This window comes from Rhinoderma darwinii, chromosome 4, assembly GCF_050947455.1.
Source record: "Rhinoderma darwinii isolate aRhiDar2 chromosome 4, aRhiDar2.hap1, whole genome shotgun sequence".
NCBI lineage: Eukaryota > Metazoa > Chordata > Amphibia > Anura > Rhinodermatidae > Rhinoderma > Rhinoderma darwinii.
Window position 1 is genome coordinate 250,964,364 of NC_134690.1, and position 14,427 is coordinate 250,978,790.

The 14,427-nt window shown below is 39.8% G+C and overlaps 1 protein-coding gene across 1 annotated transcript in view; it reads left to right on the forward strand.

Annotated features, from left to right (window-relative positions):
- Positions 1–14,427, forward strand: part of ENPP3 (ectonucleotide pyrophosphatase/phosphodiesterase 3) — a 102,096-nt gene that overhangs the window by 68,759 nt on the left and 18,910 nt on the right. The window contains exons 14-16 of the mRNA XM_075862390.1: positions 1,095–1,126; positions 5,051–5,178; positions 7,009–7,075. Coding sequence (XP_075718505.1) covers positions 1,095–1,126; positions 5,051–5,178; positions 7,009–7,075 — 227 coding nt within the window. The remainder of the gene's footprint in view (positions 1–1,094; positions 1,127–5,050; positions 5,179–7,008; positions 7,076–14,427) is intronic.

Here is a 14,427-nt window from a genome sequence, read left to right on the forward strand (position 1 = left end):
AAAAAAAGTAAAAAGTGGAACACAAATAAATACAATTTATGTTCATATCAAACTAAAAGCAGTATGATAAAAAAATAAAAATGTCATAACACCTTCCCTTTAAGGCTGTTTTACACTGGGCAATTATCGGGCAGACAAGCGTTCACAGAACGCTCGTTGCCGATAATTGCCCTGTGTAAACGGGAATGATCAGCAGATGAATGAGTAAACACTCGATCATCTGCTGATCATATCGTTTTAAAAAATTAAAATATTATCGCTGTCGGCAGCACATCTCCCTCTGTAAACAGGGAGACGCGCTGCCGACATGATAATAATTTATGAGGACGAGTGATCGGACTAATGACTGCTCAACCCCATCCATAGCTCCGTGTGACAGGTGCAAACGAGCGCCGCTCAACGAGCTGTCTCGTTGGCCGGTGTAATAGGGCCTTTAAAATTACGACCAAAAAGTTAAGAAAAATCTCAACATCATTGAACCATGAAACGATCGGAAAGGAAAATAAAGATATTACTTATTGTAGCCAGAAGATAAGGTCAATGTACTTTTAAAAGTCGATGTACTTTTAAATAACTTTTTATATTTGATCTTTAATGTGTAATACAATAGCAGGGTTGGACCAACCAGTCAGACATTAGGGCAGTTAAAAAGCTTATGGTCTGCAAAGGAAAAACAAAAAGGCAAATGATAAGTGCTCCTTGGGTGCAATTGATATACCCAAATCAAGTGTATTATGGCGGTAATGTTTTTTTGTTAGAGGCCCATGAGCTTTAATGCCTGGGTGCCCAGATCACTTTCAGACCGCCCCTGTACGGTAGTTCAAGAAATATTCTGAAGTCACTTGGTATCTAGTTGTGAGGGTCGTGATTCCCTTCTCTCCTATAAAGAATGGAAGGGGGTAGGGGCAAACAAGCATGGGCCCTTCATAGCCTAGTTATAGGTATATGGTGGTGTAAAGCAGTGCTAGAAGGGGAACCCAATTTTCATTTATTCTACTGTATTCTTTCTCAAAATGTTTAAAAAGTTTCAAATGTTTATGGTTTTATGATGGGCTAAACATTAATATAGAATCTTTTTCTGATATTTTTAACAGTTGATTCAGAAGGAGTTGTAAAAAACCTTACTGTAAGTATGTTCACACTTCATTTGATACACGTTAACAGAAGAATCAGTAGTAGTTGTAGTAAAAGAAAATGCCACAAGATGTCACAATATTCTGCTAGATACTGCAAACAGTGCTGAATGTGTTACAGGAGCAGGCGAGCATGCAGTTTATGCAAATCCAAATATAAAGGGTTATTCTCATCTCAAAAAGTGGGTACATCGCTAAAATATGTAATCACTTACTGATCGGTAACAGTCTGACCTCTGAACCCCCACCGATCCCGAGAATGAAGAGGCCACAGCATTGGTTTAGCGCTGGGCCCCTTTGCTATTTTTCTATGTACAGCGGCTCTCCCGGCCACTTGCTGCGCAGGCAACTGCAATGCGGCCCCATTCAAGTGAATGGAGCTGTTCTGCAATTCCCTGCACAGCCGATGACCGGGAGCGCCACTCTGTATGTAAAACTTTGAAAGTGGAACAGCACTGAATCCCCTTCATTCTCAATTCATAATCCCATCTCATAACCTAATGTGATCACCAAGATATGGTATCACTTTCTGATTGGTGGAGGTGTGCCATCTGGGACACCCACCGATCAGAAAGTGATGCCATAACTTAGCTTTATGAGATAGGATTAACCCTTAAAGCTAAATAATAATAAATCATTATTTGTAAGAAGGAATATTATACAAACAGCAATGTGACAGTCTAAAGAGGTTGTTTTTATTCGGCTAGTTTCAAGACTCTGCATTTTAGTCACAACCAGAGAGTGACAACCATGGCACCAAACATGGCAAAACCACATATACGTATAATGGAGTTTCTTTGGGTTTTGCTGTTTTTGTTTTTTGTGTTTCTAGAAAATGTTCTCACAGCTGCTTCTATGGAAAACCACTTAGGTTGACAACAGTGTACTTTTTCTGCAGTCAAAATGCAACATAAAGGGCATTTTTAAAATAAAAAAAAAATACAGCAAACCCTCATAACTGTGTGTTTTCAAAACACAACACCAAAGATTACAGGGATAATCTGCTTTGCACAATTCATACTCGTTAGAAGGTTCCCTTAACAATGTAACCCCCAGTGATCATCTGTAATTTGTGAGGAAACCTGTTAGGAAGTGTTCAGTTTCCCTGCAGCGTCACAACAGGGGAAATTAGGAATTACACAATGCCCCCTTAAATCAATGGGTTGTTCGTGTAATGCAGCACAGGACAGGTCCTCCGGAATGTGAGACGCTCTTTGTAGCTGCTCTTCCCCCTGGCCGAGAGCTGAAAATCTAGAACGGGGGACCCCATTCTGTTAACTCAGAACGCTCCTCAATAGTTATAAAAAAAAATTGCAAAGGCACATGGCTTTTAGCAGTAAAATGCATTACATTTTCTTTTAAAAAAAGTGTAGCCTCTTCGGAATATATCATTCTATGTCACACTGTATGATATGCTTGATTTATGTTTCCCTTCCCTACCCACTCTTCTTTTTATTTTGTTTTCTTCCCTATTATATTTTTAAAAAAAATCTATAAAAACATTGAAATATAAAAAAAGTGCAGCATTTTTGGCACAAAATATTGGTATACATGAACACTAGCCATTAGATGGCAAAGGAAAATTAATGTGTCTAATCCTTCAATTTAGTTTTGCTAAATAGTGTATCCAACAGATTGTGATGAGAGCGCAGCTGTAACAGAAGGCTGTGCAACTGCTGGGATCACAGATAACTCTATCGTAGTTGAGTAGTTGAGTACCAATGGATTACCATGGCAGCCATAAGTATGTGTCTAGGGTTAGGCCTTTCCAGAGGCTTAGCTTCATAGATTGTTTGCCAGTGACAGACTGACAGGCAATAATTCTTTGGAATACTAAGTATAGTTGTAGTTTATTGAGATAAAAAAATAATAAAGTTGCATTTTTTTTAGTTAAAAAAATGTAACTAAAAAATAGTACACCATAAAAAATAGAAAAAAAATATAATACAAATAAATGGTATTGCTGCAATTTTTACTACCCATAGACTAAACTCAGCATATTATATTGTACTGCATAACATAAAAAATTGCGAATTAGAGGATTTCTTCCCATCTCCCCAAAATTTAGAAAAGTTAATCAATAAATTATATGCATCCCAAAATGGTACGAATATAAACTACAACTAGTCACACAAAAAACAAGCCCTCATACGGCTTCAACAGAAAACGAAAAACTTTATGGCTCTGACACACAAATAAATTAACGTGCTTTTATTGCGCAAAAGTACTAAAACAAAAGAAAACTATACATATTTAGTATCGCCTTAATCATAATGACCAATAGAATAATGTTGCTAAAAATTTTAAAAAGGCATGCAACGCAAAACATATTAAAACATATCCTCCGATCATGGCCGTTAGAGCAGGAGCTCTGCTATCTTCGGACTCGTGCAGCACTAATTCTAGAGGGCAGTGAAAACATGGCGCTCTAGAATAAGTAAGGCCCCTTAGCAGTTTTCTTTAAAAGGTATATTGGCGGTCGTTAAGGGGTTAGTCTATTTGTGTGTTTATAATTTGTAAAGTTAGAATCTTTCTCGCACTTGAAGGGGTCGTATGAGATTCCATTAACAGCACTATTTGTGTCCATGGGCATTATCTTGTGTTGTAACTTAAAGATGTTTTCCAGTCCCTAAAAATTGATGGCCTATTCTCAGAGTAGGCCATCAACAGCTGATCGGTCAGGGTCCAACTCCTGAGACCCTCGCGGATCAGCTGCTTTGAAGGGGTGGAGCGCTTATATGAGAGCTGCTTCTGCTTCATTTCTATTGGCTCACTGTGAATCGTCGACACATATGTAGCTGCGATTCCCAGGTATTGTTATGGAATTGCTATGCGAACGATTCCTCAAAGGCTGCAGGAGACTGCCGGGAGTGAGCGAGCAAATCAATCCGCAACCTCATATCTGTCACAATTCTGATCAACAGAGTCTAAGGCTACTCTATGGTTTTCGCCAGAGCCGACCGCAAGGCAGGATGGTTTTTGCTGCATAGAACCCAGGTTGTTTTAGCAGAGTTCAGTGTTGGGTAAGAGGTGCAATGCAGGCAAACCTGAACAGGATAAACAGACAGCCAGAGGGTAAGCAGAAAATCCAAATCAAAAAGCAAGTGGATATCAGGTATAGTAGAGGTCAAAACCAGCTGGGAGCAGATATTCCAAATCGGTAAACAAGGGGTTATCCAGAGACAAACCGAGGTCAGTTTCCAAGAAGTCTAGAAGTCAGTGGTATAGGTATAGGGTATTGTCAGAAGCTTGATCAAAACACCTGAAGACAAGTAAATCACAAGCAAAGAACAAGTGGAGGACCAGGTATAAATACTCCACCCTTACCTCTAACATGGAGAAAGACAGAGAAGAGAGATAGGCTCAAAGTAAAACCAGAACCGCCCAGAAGCTAGACCAGTAGTCAAGACGATCTTAAAGGAACAGACGTTTCCTAACAACAGTAAGCAAGAAGAAATGTAGGGAAAGCAGTACTCGTACGAGCGCTGCACCCTCTTCAAAACAGCTGATTGGCGGTTGTTCCGGGAGTCGGACCCCAACTGATCAGCTATTGATGGACTATCCTGAGAATTTTTAGGGACTGGAAAACCCCATTAACCCTGCAATTCTAGATACAGCTTATTAACAAGAGTGGCACTCTTTCTGGAAAAAAAAAAGAAATTTTTTCTAAACTCATACTTAAAAACTGTCTTACATGTCTCCAAATGGCTTTTTTCCAGCTCCCAGTACAGGGGAATCAAATATAGAACATTTAATGTATTTCAATATAAGTTAAAGATCTTTCATGTGCATAGAAACAACCAATAAAAACTGTTTCTCTTATTTTATATGTATGCATAATCCTTACAATTTCTTTGTTTTCCTCATTTATTTGTTTGAAATTCCAATAATGAATTTTTTGTTGTACTTGCTGTCAGTGTCGGAAGCCAGATCAGCATTTTAAAGCATACATGAAGAATGACCTGCCTAAACGATTTCATTACGCCAACCATATTCGTATTGATAAAGTTCATCTCTACGTGGACAGACAGTGGCTTGTTGTAAGGTATAGTATAAAGCAGTACATCATTATAAATGATACTTTGCTTTTGCCTTATATTGAGCTATATGTCATTAAGGCATGTCAGAAATAGCATTGGTTGTGTATTTTGGGCTGACACCCCATCGTCATAAGAATGAAGTGGGTTTTTTTTGTACGTCCAAGTGGCATCCAACGATATGTAAAGGTGCAGATCAATGGTACCTCTAAGCCTTTGTATCTGGTAAGCAGAACTATTTCAACAAATGTAGGTGATCTCAGAAACGTATGGGTACATAAGTAAAAGAGATCAAATAGTGTAGTAAGAAAAGATAAGGTGGAACACTTAGGCCTCATGCACACGAATGTGTTTTTGCGTCCACAATTCATCCGCAAAAATGTGGATGAATTGTGGACCTATTCATTTCTATGGGCCCATGCACACGAACGGTCCATGTATTGACCGGGAGCCCGAACCGCAAAAAATAGGACAAGTTATCATACGGGCCGAATTTGCAGTCCAGGCTCATTGAAATCAATGTGTGCACGGTCCGTGATTTGCGGACGGCTCGCAGATGACACTCCGCGTTCTTAAGCCTCATGCACACGATCATATTTTTGCGGATAAATTGTTGACCCAAAAATCCGGACCGCAAAAACTCAGGACAAGTAATTTTTGATCCTGATTTTTCGGTTTTACCAATACTGGTGAATTGTTGTGGATCTGTCAGCCTGGATGCCACACAGATGCACAATAAGGGTTTTTTGAGGTCCGACGGACCGCAACAGGGTTTTGCAGACTGCAAAACCAATACGATCGTGTGCATGAGGCCTTACTCAACCATATAAAGAATAATCTTGCAAATTTCATTCTCTCAGGTGTCATTAATAGCTTTAAGCCCACTGTGATAAGACTTTGGTGGAAAAACTAACCTTATTTTTGCCCCATCTATGTCATTGATGCACTAATGAAACACTGATGCACATGTATGTAAGAAATAAAATCTATAAGGTAACATAACCATATTCTATATGTTGTTATATTCCCAAGCATTCAGCTCTTGGTCAAGCCATTATTTTGTCTGACAGATTGTAATAGTAATCAGTATAATATTAGACATTGCAAATTGGATTCAGTTATTGATACATTAAAGAGGACCCATCAGCTCTCCTGACATGTTGATATGAATAAAAACTTGTATTCCCCATAAAATACCAATTCTGGAACACCATTTCTCTGTATTGTGACGTTCATCTGTTATTCCTCATTGAATTTTATGAATAAATTGACCAGTTGGCGCTACCATTCTACCTGACAAAATTTGTTCCTACTCTGTGAGCATTGACAGAGTGAGTTGGGATGCACCCCATAGACAATTGGAATAGTAACACCCAATTTTACATTTATTCATATAATTTCAGGAGGAATAATAAATAAACGACAACACAGAATTCTAGGAAAAGATGTTCCAGAATTGTAAAACAGCCATGTCAGGAAAGCTGACAGGCCATCTTTTAGGGCATGTTCACACGTGGCGGAATTGCTGTGGAATTCTCCAGCGGCCGTTTTTTACATTTGTTTCAATACATTTTTAGTCAAGTTAGTTTAGACATTGTGGAAAACTCCGCTGTGGACCATAGGCTGCGGTGCAGAATTTTCTCTCCGCAGCATGCACATTATGTTGTGGAGAAGAAGCAGAATTTCACTGCGGATCTGCACCAACATTTGCAGCGGAAAAACTCTGCCACGTGTGAACATGCCCTAACAATCAAACCTATAGTGTCTAGCACACATAAATAACAGTAGTAACTATACGATTCTGAACTCTGCAATGATACAATTTATATATTTTACAGGGACAATAAATATACCTTTTGTGGCGGTGGAAACCATGGTTATGATAATGAGTACAAAAGCATGGAGGTACGGTAAAAAACAAAATTGTGGATCAATTGTTATGACAATATATAATATCCTCATCACATCCTGAAATAAATCAGACACAGGTAGGACATGCAGTGAATTTCAAGTACACATCTATTTGTAGAGCTCCATATATTAACCTCTTCACGTGCCGCAACTGTACGTCCTGCAGAGGAGTTGCATCCTGCACCGGGACGTACAACTGCGGAGCGGGTCCCGGCGCAAACTGTCCTAACGGACTGTGTCCGGGAACCGGGTGGTCAGCTGTCAGCGGACCATCGCCGCTGACTTCGACAATTAACCCCTTAAATGCGGCAACCAATTGCGATTGCCGCATTTAAGGGGTTTGAAGCAGATTGGCAGCACCCATGGAGTGATTGTAGGGGCTGCCGATGGTTGCTGTGTACGAAAGCCTAGGAGAAGCAGCCTCTGGCTGATCCTCCAAGACTTCCTGTCAGAGTGACTATCACGTCACAATGACAGTTAGAATACATTACACTACGTAGGTAGTGTAATGTATTATAGCAGCAATCAGAGCTGCAAGTCTTCAAGTTCCTTGGTAGGACAAAAAAATATAATTAAAAAAAAGTTATTAAAAGAAGTGATTTTTTTTCCCTATAATAAGTCTTTTATTAAAGGAAAAAAAAAAAACAATAAATAAAAGTACCAATATTTGGTATCACCGCGTTCGTAACGACCCAAACTATAAAACTATAATATTATTTTTCCCGTACCGTGAACACAGCAAAAAAAAAACAATAAAAAAACTATGCCAGAAACGCTATTTTTTTGGTCACCACCCCTCCCAAAATATAGGATAAAAAGTGATCAAAAAGTTGCATGTACCCCAAAATAGTACCAATAAAAACAACAACCCGTCCCGCAAAAAACAAGCCCTTAAACAGCTTTTTTTGACTGAAAAATAAAAAAAGGTTATGGCTCTCAGAATATTTTGACACAGAAAATTAAATTATTTTATAAAAAAGTGATTTTATTGTGCAACTGCTGCAAAACATAAAAAAACGACATACATATGGTACCACCGTAATTGTATCAACCCAAAGAATAAAGAAAAATGTAATTCATAGCGCACGATTAAAATTGTAAAAAAAAAAAGAATAAAAAAACGTTATCAGAATTGCTGTTTTTTGGTCACCTGGCATGCAAATCAAAATGAAAGAAAATGTGATCAAAAAAATCGCATGTACAGCAAAATGGTACCAATGAAAACTACAGATTGTCCCGCAACAAATAAGCCCTCACACAGCTCCGGTGGTGAAAAAATAAAGACGTTCTGGCTCCCAGGAATATGGCGATGCAAAATGTGCAGAGTGTTCCAAAAGCAGATAACATCAGGCACCATTTATCAGTGCGACACCGGCCACATATCTATGAATTATTATTTATTTAACGCATTATTATACCCTCTTAATATGCCGTGATGTACTCTGCACAGCTTACATATGTCCCCACATTATAAACTGAAATACCAGCAAAACCCCAAACACAACAACTGGCAAGCAAAATTTGTGCTCCAAAAGCAAAATGGCGCTTCCACTTTTCTGACCCCTGCAGCGTGCCCAAACAGCAGTTTGCGCCCACATATATGGCATCGCCATACCCGGGAGAACCCGCTTAACATTTTATGAGGTATTTGTCTTCAGTGGCACAAAACTGGGTACAACATATTATGCAACAAATTGGCATATCAGTGGAAAATTGCAATTTTCACTTGGAACCATTTGCGACGCATTAAACCCTTTGCGCACTATGGCTTATTAGCACATCATGGTGCGGAGCTTGATGTATGGAGCTGGCTCGCGTGCTGAGCCCGCTCCATACGCTGTGGGTATCAGCTGTGTATTCCAGCCGACACCCGGGACTAACGGACAGGAACAGCGATCGCGCTGTTACAGAAGCCTGTAAAAATAACAATATACTGCAATACATTAGTATCGCAGTATATTATACCAGCGATCCAATGATCGCTGGTTCAAGTCCCCATAGGCTTTATTCAGACGAACGTAAAATACGCGCGTGCAACGCGCGTGATTTTCACGTGCGTTGGCCGTAGCTATATTTGTCAATGGGGCCGTGCAGACATGGCAGCGTTTTTTGCGCAGCGTTGCTCCGTTGCCAAAAACTCACGACATGTCCGTTGATTCAGCGTTTTCAACGCATCACGCACCCATTGAAGTCAATGGGTGTGTGAAAACCACGCATGTCGCACGGAAGCACTTCCGTGCAAACTGCGTGTTTGCGCAACAGCTGTCAAAAGGATGAATGTAAACAGAAAAGCACCACATGCTTTTCTGTTTCCGAACATCCAAACGGAGTGTCTTTGCGATTAGCGAACCCCGACAACCGAAGCTAACTTCACCGGGTTCGGCCAAACTCGTTTTGGCCGAACCCGGCAAAAAAAATTCCGGTCCGCGACGTCGGGAGACATTCACTGTGCATGGTGCTGAAAGAGTTAAACTGTTTCAGCACCATGGACAGTGACTTGCGATCCCAAAATACATGAACCTGTAAAAAAAAACGAAGTTCTAACTTACCGATTACTCCTGTCTCCTTCCTGCAGTCCGACCTCCCGGGATGACACTTCAGTTCAAGTGACAGCTCCAGCCAATCACAGGCCAAGCACAGGCTGCAGCCAATCACAGGCTGCAGCGGTCACTTGGACTGCCGCGTCATCCAGGGAGGTGGGGCCCGATGTCAAGAGTGGCGCGTCACCAAGGACGCGTCACCAAGGCAACGGCCGGGAAGTTCTCGGTAAGTAGGAACTTTATCTTTTTTTTTACAGGTTTTTCGCTGTTGTGTTCGGCATTCACTGTCGAGGGTGCTGAAAGATTTAGCTCTTTCAGCACCTTGGACAGTGACGGGCGTCGACAAGCCTCATCTCTATGATGCCGGCTGCGCGAAAATCACGCAGCCGCGCATCAGACACGGATGACACACGCAGCTGTCAAATGGTCTTTGCGCGCGCAAAACGCTGCGTTGTTTGCGCGCGCAAAAACGCAACGCTCGTGTGAATCCAGCCTAAGACTAATAAAACGTGTAAAAAAATTAAATAAGTATTAGTAGTGAAAAAAAAAGAATTTAAAAGTAAAAAAAAAAAAACCTTTTCCCATTTTTCTTCTAAAGTAGTGTAAAAAAATAAACAAAATTGGTATCGCTACGTCCGTAAAAGTCTGAACTATAACAATATACCATTATTTAACTCGCAAGGTGAACAGCGTAAAAAAAATAATATATTTAATATGCCAAAATCGTTGTTTTTTGGTCTAAAAAAAAAATGTAAGAAAAAGTGATCAAAAAGTTATATGTACCGAAAAATGGTACCAATAAAAACTACAGCTAGTCCCGCAAAAAATAAGCCCCCACACCTCTCAATCGACCGCTCTCAGAATGTGGTAAAACAAAACAATATTTTATTTTAACAAATAGATTTTTCTTTGTAAAAGTAGTAAAATATAAAAAAACAATATACATTTGGTATCACCGTAATCGTATTGAGCCGCAGAATAAAGTAACGTTTTTGTTTTTACCGCACGGCGAAAGCGGTAAAAACAAAACCCCAAACAATGGAGGAAACACAGGTTTTTGCAATTTCAGCCCGCAAATAATTTTTTTGTTTCCCAGTACATTTTATGGTACTTTAAATGGTGTCAATATAAACTACAACTCCTCCCACAGGAGATAAGCCCTCACACCGCTCTATTGATGGAAAAATAAAAAGTTATGGCTCTTGGAATGCGAGGATTGAAAAACGAAAATAAAAAAGCAAAAAATGGATCAGTCCTGAAAGGGTTAATTAATTGCTAATGAAAAAAAAATGTATGACCACATGTGGGGTATTGACGTACTCGGGAGAAATTGCTTTACAAATGTTGGGCTGCTTTTTCTCTTTTATTCCTTGTGAAAATGAAAAAATGCAATATTTTTGTGAAAAAAATGTTGATATTCATTTTTGCAGCCTAATTCTAATAAATTCTGCAAAAGACCTGTGGAGTCCAAATGCTCACTATACCCCTAGAAAAATTCCTTGGGGGTGTTGTCTCCAAAATGGGGTCACGTTTGGGGGGTTTCCATTGTTTTGGTCCCTCCAGGGCATTGCAAATGCGACATGGCACCAAAAACCATTCCAGCAAAATCTGTGCTCCAAACTCCAAATGGCACTCCTTCCCTTCTGAGCCCTGCCGTGGGTTCAATTAGCAGTTTATTACCACATATGGGGTGTTGTCGTAATCAGGAGAAATTGTTTTACAAATGTTGTGATTCTTTTTTAACTTTATTCCTTGTAAAAATTAAACATTTCTAAGTTTTTTCAGAAACAAAAGTAGATTTTCATGTTCACGGCCTATTTCCACTAAATTCTGCAAAAAAACCTGTGGGGTCAATATGCTAACTTTACCCCTAGAAAAATTCCTTGAGGGGTGTCGTTTCCAAAATGGAGCTATTTTAAAAAGTAAATCACTGACGAGTTCCAGTGTTTTGGTCCCTCCAGGGCTTTGCAATCGCAACATGGCATCGAAAACTATTCCAGCAACATCTGTGCTCTAAAATCCAAATGGCGCTCCTTCCCTTCTGAACCCTGCTATGGGTCCAATCAGCAGTTTATTATCAAATATGGGGTATTGCCGTAATTGGGAGACATTGCTTTGCAAATCTTGGGGTGCATTTTCTTCTTTATTACTTGTAAATATACATTTATATGTTTTTTCAGAAAAAAAGGAGATTTTCATTTTTACAGATTAATTCCAATATATTTAGCAAAAAACTGTGTGGAAAAAATGCTAATGTAGTTTCCAAAATCGGGTAATTTTTGTGCTGATTCTGCTGTTTTGGCACCACAAGACCTCTTCAAACCTGACATGGTGTTTCAAATTTATTCTAAAAAAAAGGAGGCCCTAAAATACACTCGGGCCACATGTGGGATATTTCTAAAAACTGCAGAATCTGGGCAATAAAATATTGAGTTGCATTTCTCGGGTAAAACTATCTGTGGTACAAATTTTTTTTATTACAAATTAATTTCGGCAAAAAATGTGAAATGCCTAAAGGGTTAAAACACTTTATGAATGCTGTTTCAAATACTTTGAGGGGTGCAGTTTTCTAATATATAAGGCCCTCAAAGCCACTTCAGAAATGAACTGGTCCCAGAAAATATAGCCATTTGAAATTTTCTTTAAAATATGAGAAATTGCTGCTAAAGTTCTAAGCCTTGTAACGTCCTAGATAAATAAAAGGACGTTCAAAAAATTATGCAAATATAAAGTAGACATGTGATATGTGAAATAAGAACTATTTTGTGTGGTATTACTATCTGTCTTACATGCAGATATGTTTAAATTTAGAAAAATTATAATTTTTGCAAATTTTCTCGAAATTTTGGTGTTTTTCAGTAATAAATATTGAATTTATTGCCCAAATGTTTTCACTAACATAGAGTACAATATGTCACAAGTAAACTTTCTCAGAATCGCTTGGATAGGTAAAAGCATTCTGAAGTTGTTACTACATAAAGCGACACATGTCAGATTTGAAAAAATCGGCTGTGTCCTGAAGGCCAAAACAGGCTGGGTCCTGAAGGGATTAACATTGACTCCTCAATACGGACTGCATAAATAGAGACATAAGACTACTTTCACACACTGCAGATCTGGTCCGTGATTTGTATCCATTTTTTTTAACACAAAATCAGACGTGCTTTACATCTTTCCATTGTACTTTTTCTGTGTTTGTAATCCACTCCTAATTTTCACTTTAAGGGTACGAACGCACACAGTGTATTCAGGGCAGATACACTGCGTTCGGCTGCGCAGCGTATCCACCCTGAACACCGCAGGGATTGCCATCCGAAATCCCTCACCACACTGTGGTGCGTTTTTTTGGGCGTACATTCCGTTGCGTAAATGATCGCACATACTTACCCCCTTTTTCCTCTGACGTCCACTCTGGCCTCCCTGAATGACGTTGAAGTCCCATGTGATGCTGTAGCCTGTGATTGGCTGCAGCGGTCACATGGCCTGCAACGTCATCCAGAGATTTGCGATTTTTGCGGCGCATCGCTGTGATGTCGCCGCAAATATCGCAAAACACGCTGATTTGTTGCGGGTTTAAGCACCCCATTGAATTCAACAGAAGTGTTGCATGTTCGCAGCATTAATTGACATACTGCGTTTCAAGTAACCGCACCACAGGTCAATTTATGTGCAGCATTTTTCCGCAGTGTGGGGACAAGATTTGTTGGAATCTCACCCACACTGCTGCTACTGTAATACGCTGCAGATTTTCCGCAATTACTCCGTTGCGGAAAATCCGCTGTGTTTATGTTGTGTGCATACCCTAAAAAACACAGGAACGGGTGACTGTCCTCATGTGGATTTATTGTGCAGGAGCCTGAATTTTTCCACAGACATCCATACTGACCGGACAAACCAAAAAGCTGGTTTTACATGGTTGTGCTCAATGAGAAATCCAGGGGCGGACATGGCATTTGTGCAACCTGTGCAGCTGCACAGGTGCCCAGTAGTTAAGAAGGCCCACTTTCACCTTAAAGAGACTCTGTCACCAGATTATAAGTGCCCTATCTCCTACATAATCTGATCGGTGCTGTTACGTAGATACCTACAGTGGTTTTTATTTTGAAAAATGTATCATTTTTGAGCAAGTTCTGAGCAATTTTAGATTTATGTTAATTAGTTTCTTAATACTGACCAATTAGCGTCATACACTTCTTTCCATTCATGTCCATTTGTATTCACTGCACAGCGTGATCTCGCGAGATCACGCTGTGCTGTCACATACTTCCACATTAACTTTACTGAAGTGTCTTGAGAGTGAATAGACATCGCTTTCAGCCAGGATGCAATGTCAATTCACACTCCTGACACTTCCGTAATGTTTCTGTGGGACTTACTCACACAGCACAGAGTGATCTCGCGAGATCACGCTGTGCTGTCATTCACAGCGTGATCTCGCGAGATCACTCTGTGCTGTAATTAAGTCTCACAGAAACTTTATCGAAGTGTCGGGAGTGTGAATAGACATCGCATCCTGGCTGAAAGTGATGTCTATTCACTCTCAAGAGTCTTCGGTAAAGTTAAAGAGGCTCTGTCACCAGATTTTGCAACCCCTATCTGCTATTGCAGCAGATAGGCGCTGCAATGTAGATTACAGTAACGTTTTTATTTTTAAAAAACGAGCATTTTTGGCCAAGTTATGACCATTTTTGTAATTATGCAAATGAGGCTTGCAAAAGTCCAAGTGGGTGTGTTTAAAAGTAAAAGTCCAAGTGGGCGTGTATTAGGTGCGTACATCGGGGCGTTTTTAATACTTTTACTAGCTGG